Below are 15,910 nucleotides of genomic sequence, written 5' to 3'. Positions count from 1 at the left end.
AAGCCACTGGCCCAAACTGTGCACTCTCCGATGCTGCAAGCAACAGAGCAGCAAAATGGCACAGAAAATGACCGGAATAATCCAATATACAATGCAGTGGTGGGGAAAATATGTATTTGATAAAAATGATGGTAATCCTAATTGACCTAAAACGGGAAAGGTTTATTCTGATTTCATGTCAGATATTAAGAAAGACATGCATATGTGTCTTTTTATAAAGTGTATGTAAACTTCTGGTTTCAACTGTATCTATATATATAATCGTCTTATCCTGTCCGTCTGTCTTTCTGTCTGTCTGTCCAGGAAATCCCGCGTCGCTCATTGGTCCGGCAGCGGCCAATCAGCGCCGCGGGATTTCTGAAAAATGATGGCGGCCGTTAGCGGCTTATCTGCGGGACGGAGCTCAGCGGCGATGCCGCCGGGAGATGACCGGCGCGAGGCGCTCATCTCCCGACCGCCGGCGACGCTGACCTCCATGCGGCTAGGGTGTCAAGGGAGGACCGGGGAGCGGCGCTGCGGGGTCGGGATACTTCTGCTGCGAGCGTCCGCTCATGTCCCGGGTTCTCGCAGCGGAAGTAGCCGTACAGCCTGCGGCACTGACATCCATGCGGCTAGGGTGTCAAGGGAGGACCGGGGAGCGGCGCTGCGGGGCGGGATACTTCTGCTGCGAACGCCCACGCATGTCCCGGGTTCTCGCAGCGGAAGTCCTCACGAATACGATTCCGCTCCCCGGTCCTCAGCAATACGACTCAATGATTGGTCGCGATCTCTCGCCGCGACCAATCACTGATCTAGGACCAAAAGTTAAACACCGCTGTGCTGATTGGTCGCGGCCTCTGCCCGCGACTAATCACCGATTTGGGCGCCACATTTAAACACTGCTGTGATGATTGGTCGCGGACGCTGCCCGCGACCAATCACCGATTTGGGCGCCACATTTAAATAGCGCCCGCGACCAATGACCGATCTTGCAGACACATTTAAACACCGCTGTGCTGATTGGTCGCGGACGCTATTTAAATGTGGCGCCCAAATCGGTGATTGGTCGCGGGCAGCGTCGGCGACCAATCAGCACAGCGGTGTTTAAATGTTTCTGCAAGATCGGTGATTGGTCGCGGCCGCTATTTAAATGTGGCGCACAAATCGGTGATTGGTCACGATCTTCGGCCGCGACCAATCACTGATCTTGCCGCAAAAGTTAAACACCGCTGTGCTGATAGGTCGCGGACGCTGCCCGCGACCAATCACCGATTTGGGCGCCACATTTAAACACTGCTGTGCTGATTGGTCGCGGACGTCAGACGCGACCAATCAGCGAGATTGGCGCCAAATTTAAACAACGCTCTGCTGATTGGTCGCGGACTCCAGACGTGACCAATCAGCGAGATTGGCGCCAAATTTAAACAGCGCTCTGCTGATTGGTCGCGGTTGCCAGCCGCGACCAATCAGCGAGATTGGCGCCAAATTTAAACAACGCTCTGCTGATTGGTCGCCGATGACAGCCGACCGCGACCAATCAGCAAGATTGGCGCCAAATTTAAACAACGCTCTGCTGATTGGTCGCGGACGCCAGACGCGACCAATCAGCGAGATTGGCGCCAAATTTAAACAACGCTCTGCTGATTGGTCGCGGACGGCAGACGCGACCAATCAGCGAGATTGGCGCCAAATTTAAACAACGCTCTGCTGATTGGTTGCGTCTGGCGTCCGCGACCAATCAGCGAGATTGGCGCCAAATTTAAACAGCGCTATGATCTCCCGACGGCAAGTGTGAAAGGAGGACCGAGGAGCGGCACCGCCGGTCGGGATGCTTCTGCTGCGAGCAGCCGCTCATCTCCCAGCTGCGAGCAGCGGAAGTACCCGCACAGGCAGCGCCGATCCCCGATCCTCACTAATACGACGCTGATTGGTTGCGGCCGCCGGCAGCGACCAATCATCGATATGGGCCGCAAATTTAAACCCCGCTCTGCTGATTGGTCGCGGTAGCCGGCCTCGACCGATCATCGATTTTGGTGGCAAATTCAAACACCGCTCTGTTGATTGGTCGCAGTCGCCGGCCACGACCAATCAGCAGTATTGCCGTCAAATTTAAACAACGCTCTGCTGATTGGTCGCGACTGCCAGCCGCGACCAATCAGCGATTTTGCCGCAAAATTTAAACAACACTCTGCTGATTGGTCGCGGACGCCAGCCGCGACCAATCAGCGAGATTGGCGCCAAATTTAAATAACGCTCTGCTGATTGGTCGCGGACGCCAGACGCGACCAATCAGCAAGATTGGCGCCAAATTTAAACAACGCTCTGCTGATTGGTCGCGGACGGCAGACGCGACCAATCAGCGAGATTGGCGCCAAATTTAAACAACGCTCTGCTGATTGGTTGCGTCTGGCGTCCGCGACCAATCAGCGAGATTGGCGCAAAATTTAAACCCCGTTCTGCTGATTAGTCGCGACCGCCGGCCGTGACCAATCTGCGATATAGGCGCCAAATTTTAACACAGCTTTGCTGATTGGTCGAGGTTGCTGGCCTCGACCAATCAGCGATTTTGGCGCCAAATTTAAACACCGCTCTGCTGATTGCGCCCGGTCGGCCGCATACCTATTCTAGAATACCCGATGCTTTAGAATCGGGCCACCATCTAGTGTAATAATAAAGAGATAAATAGATTTTTGTTTGGATATACAGTGGGGAAAAATAAGTATTTGATACACTGCTGATTTTGCAAGTTTTCCCACCTACAAAGAATGGAGAGGTCTGTAATTTTTAGCATGGGTCACTTCACCTGTGAGAGACAGAATCTAAAAATAAAATTCAGAAAATCACATTGTATGACTTTTACATAATTAAATTGCATTTATTGCATGAAATAAGTATTTGATACAATAGAAGAACAGAATTAAATATTTGGTACAGAAACCTTTGTTTGCAATTACAGAGGTCAGACGTTTCCTGTAGTTCTTGACCAAGTTTGCACACACTGCAGCAGGGATCTTGTCCCACTCCTCCATACAGTTCTCCACATCATTCAGGTTTCGGGGCTGCCGCTGGACAACATTGAGTTTCAGCTCCCTCCAAAGATTTTCTATTGGGTTAAGGTCTGGAGACTGGCTAGGCCACTCTAGGACCTTGAAATGCTTTTTATGAAGCCACTTTTTAGTTGGCCTCGCTGTGCGTTTCTGACGCGCCCCCTGGGCCGTGTGTGGGGGAATACCCAGAGCCGGGTCTCTATGTAATGCTGGGGGTTTGTAGTCTCCGTGGCGGCGACCCGGTCCCGTGGCTCAGGGTGGTTAAACCAGTGGCGGATCTGTTTATTTGGTTTTTAATGTTTAAATGTAAGACTACGCCACCCGTGGATTGCGGTCACTGAGAACCGCCGCTGCGAGGCAGACCGCTGAGGCTGATGTTGTGTGCGCAGCAGAGGGTAGTATAACTCCTCACGGGAGTATAGCCTCAGGGCAGTGAGTGCAGATGGTGGGGGTGATGGTGCGCGGGAGCAACAGTAATGACTCAGAGTCCAGTGATGCAGTCCAGGGTCTTTACTCACAGTTTTACACTCCAAGCCACTTCTGCAGGTAATGGCTGCCCACGTCGTACTGTGCTCACCAGGTGAGGGGCTCGGCCAACTCCCAGGTACCTTTAGAATGCTTTTCAGGACCCCCTTCGTGTGTCCTTTCTCTGGCCCGTCGTACCCCACAATTGACCACGTTTCTGTCCAGCTGCCTCGGGTCTTGGCGGGCAAACGTATGTTCCGTTTCCCTGGCCCCTATATGGTGCCTTCCTAACGAGTGTAGTGAGGGGCCGTAACACGTGCAATGTCACGGCCTCCGGTTACTAGCTGAGGGTAGTTGCTCTCCTCCACTAGATGAGGGATCCAGTTCCCTTTCTTGGCCCGACCCCCCTACTCTGGTAGCGGTGGGCGTACGGTGGTGACTGGCCGGTCAACACCCCTGGAGTCCCTTCACTCCACTCCTGGAGCCTCCTCCGTTCCTCTCCTCTCTGTTTTCTCTCTCTTCTCCAGGCTCAGGCCTTGAGACTTGGCCTGCCTGCGGAGCAGAGCCCGTACAGAGCCCCTGCTCCCAGTCTCCTTCTCTCCCTGCTCTCTCTGACTCCAAGATGGTGCCCACCATATATACTCCTCCTTACAGTGCACCCTGGATCTACTCTCCACACCCACACACTACCGGGTTCCCCCTTTCTAGGTGTTCCCTCCCCCCACTCCAGCCAGGGACAGGGGCAGTTGTGCTCACCCTTGGGAGCATTGTCGCCCTGCCCCCGGAAATGTGGTGTAGTGCATTTGGGTGTTAGGGTCCTGAGCCACACTCCATCCTTACCTGGAAGTGAGATATCACACCTCTGGGTGAGATGCAATACCTCTGTAGCGACCGAACCCTCGGGGCGCTACATTTCAGGTCATTGTCATGCTGGAACATCCAGCCACGACCCATCTTCAATGCTCTTACTGAGGTAAAGAGGTTGTTGGCTAAAATCTCACGATACATTACCCCATCCATCCTCCCTTCAATATGGTGTAGTCGTCCTGTCCCCTTTGCAGAAAAGCACCCCCAAAGTATCATGTTTCCCCCATGCTTCACGGTTGGGACGGTGTTCTTGGGGTTTAACTTCTCCTTCCTCTTTCTTCAAACACGGCGAGTGGAGTTGATACTAAAAAGTTCTATTTTGATCTCTTCTGATCACATGACCTTCTCCCATGCCTCCTCTAGATCATCCAGATGGTCACTGGCGAACTTCAAACGGGCCTGGACATGTGCTGGTGTGAGCAGGGGGATCTTGTGTACCCTGCAGGATTTTCATCTATGACATTGTAGTGTGTTACTAATGGTAATGTTTGAGACTGGTCCCAGCTCTCTTCAGGCCATTGACCAGGTTCTTCTGTGTAGTTCTGGACTGATTTCTGACCTTTCTCAGAATCATCCTTACCCAGCGAGCCGAGATCATGCATGAAGCCCCAGACTTAGGAAGATTGACAGTCATCTTGTGTTTCTTCCATTTTCTAATAATTGTACCAACAGTTGTCTTCTCACCAAGCTGCTTGCCTATTGTCCTGTAGCCCATCCCAGCCTTGTGCAGGTCTACAATTTTGTCCCTGGTGTCCTTAGACAGCTATTTGGTGTTGACAATGGTGGAGAGGTTGGAGTGTGATTGTGTGGAAAAGTGTCTTTTATACAGATAACGAGTAGAGATGAGCGGTGTTCGACTAGAACTGTTCGCCAATCTCAAATTCGAGCTGTTTTGGGCGGTGTTCGAGTCGTTCGACGAACGCGAAAGATTTGCAAAAAATTCGGTTGTTCGAGGTTATGTTCGATAACTGTTCGTGCACCAAAAGTGTGTCCTGCATGTCTGGCACTATTTAGAGCACCAATCATGCAGGGATTGTCTGCCACTCACTGTAATGCTACAGCCATGGTGGTTGTGGCATTACAGTGGTTGCCCAAATCGATGGGAACAGTGCTCACAGTGAAACATGAAAAGCGGGCAATTCAGCAGCGGCATACACCGGTACCCAACAATTTAGAACAGAAAGAATAGAGTATCACACATAGATTAGATAGATAGAAACATGTCAGTCACATATATAAGAAGTACAGTGATAGTTTTGATTACTGTACTTGTAATTTAGTGTTAAAATAAAGGATTTATTAAAAAAAAAAATTGGCGTGGGGTTCCCCGTAATTTTAGTCTCTAGCTGAGGTTAAACAGACGGCTCGGGCAGATGTTTGAAGCCTGGGAAGGGGGTAATACCCACGGAGCTTCCCAGGCTACTAATATCAGCCCCCAGCTGAATACCTAGCCTTTACTAGCTATTAAAATGGGGGACCCCCAAAAGAATGACGTGGGGTCCCCCCTATTTTAATAGCTAGAAAAGGCTAGGCAGACAGCTGGGGGCTGATATTAATAGCCCAGGAAGGGTGCCATGAATATTGGCCCCCTCCCAGGCTAGAAACACCAGCCTAGATCAGAATAAACCTTTCCCGTTTTAGGTCAATTAGGATTACCATAATTTTAAATATTTGCCAAATGCCAGAATAATGAGAGAGAGAGGGAATGTTTAAAGGCATTTTTATTACTTATTGCAAAGTCAAAAGTTTACATTTCATTAGTATTTGGTACCATTGCCCTTAACCAGAATGACTTGGGTGAAACGTTTGGGATCTCCTTCCACAATCTTCTCACAATAGTTGGTTGGAATTTGGGCCCATTCCTCCTGACAAAACTGGTGTAACTGATTCAGGTTTGTAGGTCGCCTTGCTCGCACCTGCTTTTTCCGCTGCAGCATCATGTTGTGGGGTTGTTTTGCTTCAGGAGGGACTGGTGCATTTCACAGAATAGATGGCATCAAGAGAAAAGAAGATTATGTGGCAATACTGAAGCAACATCTCAAGACATCAGCCAGGAAGTTAAAGCTTGGATGGAAATGGGTCTTCCAAATGGACAATGAGCCGAAGAATACTGGCAAAATGGTAACAAAGTGGCTTAAGGATAACAAAGTCAGTGTTTTGGAGTGGCCATCACAAAGCCCTGATCTCAATCCTATTGAAAATTTATGGGCAAAGCGGAAAAAGCAGGTGCGAGCAAGGCGACCTACAAACCTGGAGCAGTTACATCAGTTTTGTCAGGAGGAATGGGCACAAATTCCAACCAACTATTGTGAGAAGCTTGTGGAAGGATATCCCAAACGTCTGACCCAAGTCATTCAGTTTAAGGGCAATGGTACCAAATACTAATGAAATGTATGGAAACTTTTGACTTTGAAATAAGTAATAAAAATGCCTTAAAACATTCTCTCTCTCTCATTATTCTGACATCTGACAAATATTAAAAATGATGGTAATCCTAATTGTCCTAAAACGGGAAAGGTTTATTCTGATTTCATGTCAGATATTGAGAAAAACATACAGATGTGTCTTTTTATATAGTGGATGGAAACTTCTGGTTTCAACTATATGTAAGAACGCACAAATATAGAAACAGGATAACATAGGCACAGCACAAAGAGATGCTCGCACCCAAATGAACCATCCCAAAAGTTTAGGAAAGTGTAAAGACTTCCAGCCAAAAATGATCCCTGAGCTGCCTATGACTATAAACACAGGAAGCCTCATCTATTCTGTTATGTTTTTCCTTCAGTACCTAGAGAATTTCAGCACTTAGAGCACTACAGAGCCAGGATCGCTGGAGAAGATGGGAAAAATCTGGATCTTAGGTGGGTGCAATAATCTGTAATACAAGTCTGACGTGAAAAAAAGAAATGCAGACGTGTAGGTTTGGAAGAATTTGTTAAAAGAGAATTGCAAAAAAAAAATCAAAACAATTATCTACAAAAAAAAAGTGTGTCTGCCTGCAGATATGAGGCCTAAGAAAAGATCGTATTTCTGTTAAATTAGTTTAAAGCTTGTTTTTAGCAAATAATGAATATTGTCTGGTAATACTATTTTTATTTTTTATTTTTACAGGACCGAAAATCAAAATTTACAATTATGGATGGAAACTTCACAAAATGGAGACAACGAGGAGACAGCCCAGGTGGGTGAACACATAGATTAATATCCTGATCAAAGACAGTGGCTCATAAGGCAATGGAGCCTGGGCGTCAGTATAACGGGAGGCACTAAAATATTACATAATGCAACTTAAAGGTAATGTGTTTGTAACGTGGCGTGGGGCGGTAGCCATGGGCGAGGTACTGGTCTGTTGCACCCGGCATGTTACATGAAGGTGGGGGTCCTAGCTGGGTGTGTGGACTTGTGCTGTGAGGGTGCTACGCCCGTGCAGGCCGCGTGTAAACGATAGCTTTGGTTTGCCAGTGTAACGGGTCAGGGAGGCGGAACCTCTGAGCTACTATACAAGGGGGCGGTCCTTGTAAGGGAGCGGGTGGCGACCAGGGAAGACGGGCAGGCAGTCACAGCAGGTGACCGGGACAGTCTCTGGGTGAACGGACAGGAGGTCACGGCAAGTGACCGGGGCAGTCTCTGGATGAACGGGCAGGAGGTCACGGCAAGTGACCGGGGCAGTCTCTGGATGAACGGGCAGGAGGTCACGGCAAGTGACCGGGGCAGTCTCTGGATGAACGGGCAGGAGGTCACGGCAAGTGACCGGGGCAGTCTCTGGATGAACGGGCAGGAGGTCACGGCAAGTGACCGGGGCAGTCTCTGGGTAAAGGGTTGGTACGACCTGTGACGGCTGAGCCTCCAGGTAGGCTAGCAGGCAGATAGTAGACGTGAGCTCCCAGGTGAGCAGGCGAGAGTCACTGGATAAGCGGGTGGTCACAGCATGTGACGGCGGAGCCTCCAGGTAGACCACCAGACAGGCAGCAGATGAGCGCTCCCAGGTGAGTGGGCAGGAGTCTCTGGACAGGCGGGTGGTCACAGCACGTGACGGCGGAGCCTCCAGGTAGACTAGCAGACAGGCAGCAGATGAGCGCTCCCAGGTGAGCGGGCAGGAGTCTCTGGACAGGCGGGTGGTCACAGCACGTGACGGCGGAGCCTCCAGGTAGGCTAGCAGGCAGGCAGGTAGCAGATGTGCGCTCCCAGGTGAGCGGGCAAGCTGGTCCATAGACAGACTGACAGGAGTTGGAGGGCAGACCGTCGGACCTCAGGCTAGCAGGCAGGTAGCAGAAGCGCGCTCCCAGGTGAGCGGGCAAGCTGGTCCTTAGACAGACTGACAGGAGTCGGTAGGCAGACCGTCGGACCTCAGGCTAGCAGGCAGGTAAGCGGAATATCAGGCAGGAATCAGACAGCAAACTGGCAGGAATCTGGCAGGTAACTGGCAACGGGACCTGAGGGCTGAAGCAGAGTAGTGAACAGTGCAACAACATTGCTCGGGCACCTCCATTTTGGAGGAGGTGCCTTATATATGGTGAAGTCCTCCGGCCATTGGCCGGGGACTCCTTAGGACGGCGCGCGCGGCCCCTTTAAGAGGGAGGGAGCGCGCGCGCCCTAAGCACAGTGGCCGGGAAGGAGCGCGCGCTGCCAGCAGAGCGGGAGGAGGACGCTGGGCTCGGAGCAGAGGGGTGAGGGGAACAGCGTCCCTGCCTAGCAGAGGGCAGGGACGCCGGAGCTACAGTACCCCCCCCTTTAGCCCCCCCCTTTTTTAGGCCAGAGAGAAATTTAGGTAGGATGAGAGGGGCATGGATGTTCTCCCGGGGCTCCCACGTTCTCTCTTCAGGACCAAACCCCTTCCAATCTACTAGAAAAAAGGTCTTCCCTCTTACCCTTTTAGTGGCCAGAATGTTCTCTACCTCAAATTCGTTTTCAGCGGAAACCGGAGCAGGAGGCGTACCTGTAGACTTGGAAAAAGAGTTAAGTACCACAGGTTTGAGGAGAGATACATGCAAAGAGTTAGGGATCCGCAAGTTGGCCGGGAGTTTCAATTTATAGGCCACCGGGTTGATCTGACTGGTGACCTCCAGAGGACCGATGAACCGAGGACCTAACTTATAGGAAGGAATCTTGAGCCGGACATACTTGGACGAGAGCCAGACCTTATCCCCTGGACGGAATTGAGGAGGATCCAGACGTTTTTTGTCAGCATGTCTTTTCATACGCTCGGATGACAGAAGGAGTGCGGATCGGGTACTCTCCCATATGGAGGAAAATTTGTTAACAAGAGATTCCGCAGCCGGATTGTCCACCGAGGTGGAGACGGGAAATGGGATCCGAGGATGCTGACCGAAGACAACAAAAAACGGGGATTTGGAGGAAGATTCGCTCTCGTGATTGTTGTAAGAAAATTCGGCCCATGGCAGGAGATCCACCCAGTCTGAATGGTGGGCATTAACGAAGTGCCGGAGGTAACTGGTCAGGTTCTGATTGATCCGCTCCACTTGACCATTAGACTGTGGGTGGTAAGCGGAGGAGAAGTCCAGGGTGACGTCTAGCAGTTTACAAGTGGCTCTCCAGAAGCGTGAGGTGAACTGTACCCCACGATCCGACACTATGTGGAGGGGCAGTCCATGAAGACGGAAGATGTGGCGGATAAAGTCTTTAGCCAGCTCGGGTGCAGACGGGAGGCCTGGCAGGGGAACGAAATGAGCCATCTTGGAAAAGCGGTCAGCGACCACCCAAATGACCGTACAACCGGCAGAGACGGGGAGATCAGTTATAAAGTCCATTGCTATATGCTGCCAGGGGGCAGCAGGTACTGGGAGCGGAAGGAGGTGACCGGCTGGCAGATGTCTCGGAACCTTGTTGCGGGCGCAGGACACACAGGCAGAAACAAAGTCTATTACGTCCTTGTGCAGGGTAGGCCACCAGTAGTGCCGGGTAATAAGCTGGAGGGTCTTTTTCTGGCCGGCGTGGCCAGCTAGTTTAGACGAGTGACCCCAGTGTAGGATCTTCTCCCGATCAGGTACTGATACGAACGTCTTACCGGGAGGGAGACGATTTAGACTCACGGGAGCCACCTGCATTACTCTGGCGGGATCGATGATGTGTTTCGGTTCCTCCTCGAGATCAGACACCAGAAAGGATCGGGACAAGGCGTCCGCCTTGATGTTTTTGTCAGCCGGGCGAAAATGAAGAATAAAATCAAAGCGAGCAAAAAACAAGGACCACCGAGCTTGGCGCGGGTTAAGTCTCTGGGCATGCTGGAGGCAAGCCAAGTTCTTGTGGTCAGTGTAAATTATTACCGGGTGAAGAGCCCCTTCGAGCAGGTAACGCCACTCCTCCAATGCCAGCTTGATGGCCAATAACTCTCGATCTCCTATGGAATAGTTGCGCTCAGAAGAGGAGAAGAGTTTGGAGAAGAAGCCACAAGTTACCATTCTCCCGGAAGATGATTTTTGGGTAAGTACCGCTCCGGCTCCAGAGGAGGAGGCGTCAACCTCCAGGAAGAACTGCTTGTTGCCATCTGGGCGATGCAGCACCGGGGCGGAAGAGAAGGCCTGTTTTAAGGAAAGAAAGGCCTCCTCTGCTTCGGGCGGCCACTCTCTGGGATTAGTGCCCTTACGGGTGAGCGCGGAAATTGGGGCAGTCCGGGAAGAGAAGTGCGGTATGAAGAGGCGGTAGTAGTTGGCGAAGCCCAGGAACCGCTGAATGGCCTTCAACCCCTCCGGTCGGGGCCATTTCTCGATGGCAGACAGTTTCTCTGGATCCATTCGTAGGCCGGTCTGAGAAATAATGTAGCCCAAAAACGGAAGCGAGGTCTGCTCAAAGAGGCACTTCTCATATTTATCGAAGAGGTGATTCTGCCTGAGCCTGAGCAGGACCTGACGAACATCCCTCCGGTGAGTCTGGAGATCCGGAGAGAAGACCAAGATGTCGTCCAGGTACACCACTACGCAGGAGTAGAGAAGGTACCGGAAGATGTCATTGACCAACTCTTGAAAGACGGCAGGAGCGTTACAGAGACCAAAGGGCATTACCAGATATTCATAGTGGCCGTCCCGGGTGTTGAATGCAGTCTTCCATTCATCCCCTTGACGGATACGGACCAGGTTGTACGCCCCACGGAGGTCCAGTTTGGTGAAGATTCTAGCCCCCCTCAGACGATCAAATAATTCTGGAATGAGCGGAAGGGGGTACTTATTCTTCACCGTGATCTGGTTAAGGCCTCTATAGTCTATACAGGGACGGAGAGGGCCGTCCTTCTTTTTTACGAAAAAGAAGCCTGCTCCCGCCGGGGAGGTAGATTTCCGGATGAATCCCCTGGCCAAATTCTCCTCAATATATTCGGACATAGACCGGGTCTCAGCAGCGGACAACGGGTAAATACGCCCACGGGGAGGAGTAGTACCGGGTAACAGGTCGATAGGACAGTCGTATAGTCTATGAGGGGGTAATGTCTCTGCCTCCTTTTTATTAAAGACATCAGCAAATGACCAATAGGGAATCGGAAGTCCAGGTAGATTAGTTGGGGTAGGAGAAGGACGGGCGGGATGAACAGGAACCAAACAAGTCTTATGACAGTCCTGTCCCCAGCGAAGGACTTCTCCGGTCTGCCAGTCAAGCACGGGTGCATGTCTCTGGAGCCAAGGTAGGCCTAGTAAGAGGGCGTGAGAGAGTCCAGGCAGAACATGAAAGGAGATGCTCTCAGAATGCAGCATTCCCACCTGCAGAGTTATGGATTCGGTGATGAGTTGGATGGGACGTGGTAAGAGGCCCCCATCCACAGCAGCGACAGATAATGGTATAGCCAGAGGTTTGGTGGGAATGCGGTATTTTTCTACCAGGGCCTGTGAAATAAGATTCCCGGCCGCTCCAGAGTCAAGTTGGGCTAGTTCGAAATAACGACTCTCCCCGCAGATAATTGAGACTGACAGCAGCAGAGATGGAGAGGATTTATTCTTGTCTAGGTCGACCTCTCTGAGCGAACCTAGACACAGGCGTTTCCCGACCTCTCCGGGCAGGTACGGATCCGGTGCTCCTTACTGCCACAGTAGAAGCAGCTCCCCTCGGCATGGCGTAAGTCCTGCCGGGTTTTGACCATCTTGGTCTGGTCGACCTGCATAGGCTCAGGAGAGTGTACCTGGGGAGAAACGGAGGGAGTGACGGGTTTCTGAAAAGTAGGAGCTAGACGTGGAAACCTCCTCTCACGGGTGACTTCTTTGGCACGCTCCTGGAACCGTAGGTCAATCCGGGTGGCAAGAGTTATTAGGTCATCGAGAGTGGTAGGAATGTCTCGACCGGCGAGTTCATCTTTAATAAGGCCGGACAGACGCTCCCAGAAGACAGATACCAGAGCGTCGTTATCCCAGGCCAGCTCCGAGGCAAGGGTACGGAACCGTATGGCATATTGGCCCACGGTGAGACTTCCCTGACGGAGGCGTAGCAGAGATGATGTGGATGAGGTCTTCCGTCCGAGTTCGTCGAAGACTTTCCGGAAAGCCGTGAGAAAAGCAGGCAAGTCGGACACCCGGGGGTCTCCTCTCTCCCATAGAGGATTTAGCCAGGCCAGGGCCTCCCCGGTGAGATGGGACATGATGAAGGCAATTTTGGCCCGGTCGGAGTTAAACTGGTGGGACAGGAGTTCAAAGTGCAGGGTGCACTGATTTATAAAGCCCCGAGCCTGAGCGGAGTCGCCTCCGAAGCGAGGAGGTGCGGAAAGCCGGGGTCCGGGGTAGGATACCATAGTATTGGTGGGCAGCGGAGCTGCCAGATTGCGAGTCATGGCACTGGCGGTGGTTGCTGGTAGAGCAGTCAGAGTGTCCAGGCGAGAATTGACATTCCGCAGGTGACCCAGGATGGACTCCTGTTGGGACCTCTGACGGGACAGTTCATGACACAGGTCCGAGAGTGAGGGAGCTTGGGTGCCACCGGGTTCCATGGCCCGAGCAAACTGTAACGGGTCAGGGAGGCGGAACCTCTGAGCTACTATACAAGGGGGCGGTCCTTGTAAGGGAGCGGGTGGCGACCAGGGAAGACGGGCAGACAGTCACAGCAGGTGACCGGGACAGTCTCTGGGTGAACGGACAGGAGGTCACGGCAAGTGACCGGGGCAGTCTCTGGATGAACGGGCAGGAGGTCACGGCAAGTGACCGGGGCAGTCTCTGGATGAACGGGCAGGAGGTCACGGCAAGTGACCGGGGCAGTCTCTGGATGAACGGGCAGGAGGCCACGGCAAGTGACCGGGGCAGTCTCTGGATGAACGGGCAGGAGGTCACGGCAAGTGACCGGGGCAGTCTCTGGGTAAAGGGTTGGTACGACCTGTGACGGCTGAGCCTCCAGGTAGGCTAGCAGGCAGATGGTAGACGTGAGCTCCCAGGTGAGCGGGCAGGAGTCTCTGGACAGGCGGGTGGTCACAGCACGTGACGGCGGAGCCTCCAGGTAGACTAGCAGACAGGCAGCAGATGAGCGCTCCCAGGTGAGCGGGCAGGAGTCTCTGGACAGGCGGGTGGTCACAGCACGTGACGGCGGAGCCTCCAGGTAGGCTAGCAGGCAGGTAGCAGATGTGCGCTCCCAGGTGAGCGGGCAAGCTGGTCCATAGACAGACTGACAGGAGTTGGAGGGCAGACCGTCGGACCTCAGGCTAGCAAGCAGGTAGCAGAAGCGCGCTCCCAGGTGAGCGGGCAAGCTGGTCCTTAGACAGACTGACAGGAGTCGGTAGGCAGACCGTCGGACCTCAGGCTAGCAGGCAGGTAAGCGGAATATCAGGCAGGAATCAGACAGCAAACTGGCAGGAATCTGGCAGGTAACTGGCAACGGGACCTGAGGGCTGAAGCAGAGTAGTGAACAGTGCAACAACATTGCTCGGGCACCTCCATTTTGGAGGAGGTGCCTTATATATGGTGAAGTCCTCCGGCCATTGGCCGGGGACTCCTTAGGACGGCGCGCGCGGCCCCTTTAAGAGGGAGGGAGCGCGCGCGCGCGCGCGCCCTAAGCACAGTGGCCGGGAAGGAGCGCGCGCTGCCAGCAGAGCGGGAGGAGGACGCCGGGCTCGGAGCAGAGGGGTGAGGGGAACAGTGTCCCTGCCTAGCAGAGGGCAGGGACGCCGGCGCTACAGCCAGGACCAGGCGGTGGACAGTTCAATGAGGCAGTCAAAAATAAACATTTTACTGTACATTGACTTCTCCTCTATATTCACTGTTCCTCAGTGCTTCACCACAACCCAGCTGAACACTACGGTCCAGCTTAGCAAGAATCATAGAATCATAGAATGGTAGAGTTGGAAGGGACCTCCTGGGTCATCTGGTCCAACCCCCTGCTCAAAGCAGGATTCACTAGAAGAGTCGTTTACTCAACCCGATGTTCCACATTTTCTTTCCCCTTCTCTAATGCTGACGCTCTGGATCTACCGCCCAGAGCACTCGATTTGTATCATGTACTCAGTCCTGTCTAGGCCTGTTACCTCTTGGAGTTATAAACTCCGGGACTTACTGCTAGGTTTCCTCTCCCAGGACCCGTCTCTGATAAATCACTCTGTCTCTTCTGCTCCCAATCACGCTATCTTGTTCCTTCAGTCTCCTCTTTAGACACCCAGAAATACGGCAAAGCTCACACTGGACCATAGGTCCTTTCTCCATGCACTCCAGGTCCTATCTGCCATTCCAACAAGAAATTGTCCCTTTCCCTTCAACTCAGACCCTCCCACTCTGGGCTAGTCCCAACATTAACTCTGGCTGTCCCTACTGTCAGGCAATTCACTTTATCAACATTATTAATATCTTTAACGGACATTACTATTCACATTATATATCACAGTTCACATTACAACAACACTTGTTTCTTCAAGGGGGAACTTGGGCAATATGTCCTTTGCATGTCAATACAAAACAACTTTTTTTACATGCAAGTGGTTAAATATTTTTTTGTTTTAATTTGGTTTTCATTGTCATTTTCAGTGACGAGTAACTTTATTATTTTTCCATTGATTGAACTATTTGAGGGTTTGTTTTTTCAGTGTAGTATTTTATTATTAGCATTTCTGGGTACATAATATGACTTAATCGCCTTTTATTGAAAAAAGGCAATTCTGCAATTGTTTATTGTTTTTTTTTTATTTATAGCATTCTTTGAAATATAAAAATTACCTGTGAATTTTAAATATTTTTTTATTTTTTAATTTATAATGGGGGAAAAGGGGTTGGTTTGAACTTTTATATATATATATTTTTTTCTAGATTTTTAAAAACATTTTATTTCTTACATTTTATCGTACTTGTTAGTCCCTTTAGGGGACTTAAACCTACAATTGTATTGCTTTATATAGCAAAAAATACTGTTTCTCATGAAAGCCAGCCACTAGCAGCAGACTACAGGCTGTTACAGCAACCTATCAGCACATCGCAGGGGCGCCGATGGACGGTTAAAATAGTTCAACCACCGGGATGTGTGCTATAAGTGCCACTGTCATAGATTAATAGCAGCATTTAATGTCTTAACAGCTGTGGACGGAGCTTCGCTCCTGTTAGAGGCAGATGATGGCTTAATAACTCAGCCATCATCTGCCGGCAAAG

General features: G+C 51.4%; 1 protein-coding gene across 2 annotated transcripts in view; it reads left to right on the top strand.

Moving 5' to 3' along the window:
- LOC141175821 (uncharacterized) overlaps positions 1 to 15,910 on the top strand; it is a 42,579-nt gene that overhangs the window by 18,825 nt on the left and 7,844 nt on the right. For both annotated transcript variants that reach the window (XM_073659763.1, XM_073659764.1), the window contains exons 3-4: positions 7,147 to 7,222; positions 7,473 to 7,542. In XM_073659763.1, the coding sequence (XP_073515864.1) occupies positions 7,147 to 7,222; positions 7,473 to 7,542 (146 nt within the window). The remainder of the gene's footprint in view (positions 1 to 7,146; positions 7,223 to 7,472; positions 7,543 to 15,910) is intronic.

This window comes from Phyllobates terribilis, unplaced genomic scaffold (assembly GCF_046119375.1).
Source record: "Phyllobates terribilis strain yellow unplaced genomic scaffold, ASM4611937v1 Scaffold_14__1_contigs__length_39327217, whole genome shotgun sequence".
Classification (NCBI taxonomy): Eukaryota; Metazoa; Chordata; class Amphibia; order Anura; family Dendrobatidae; genus Phyllobates; species Phyllobates terribilis.
This window is presented reverse-complemented; position numbering and strand designations above follow the sequence as displayed.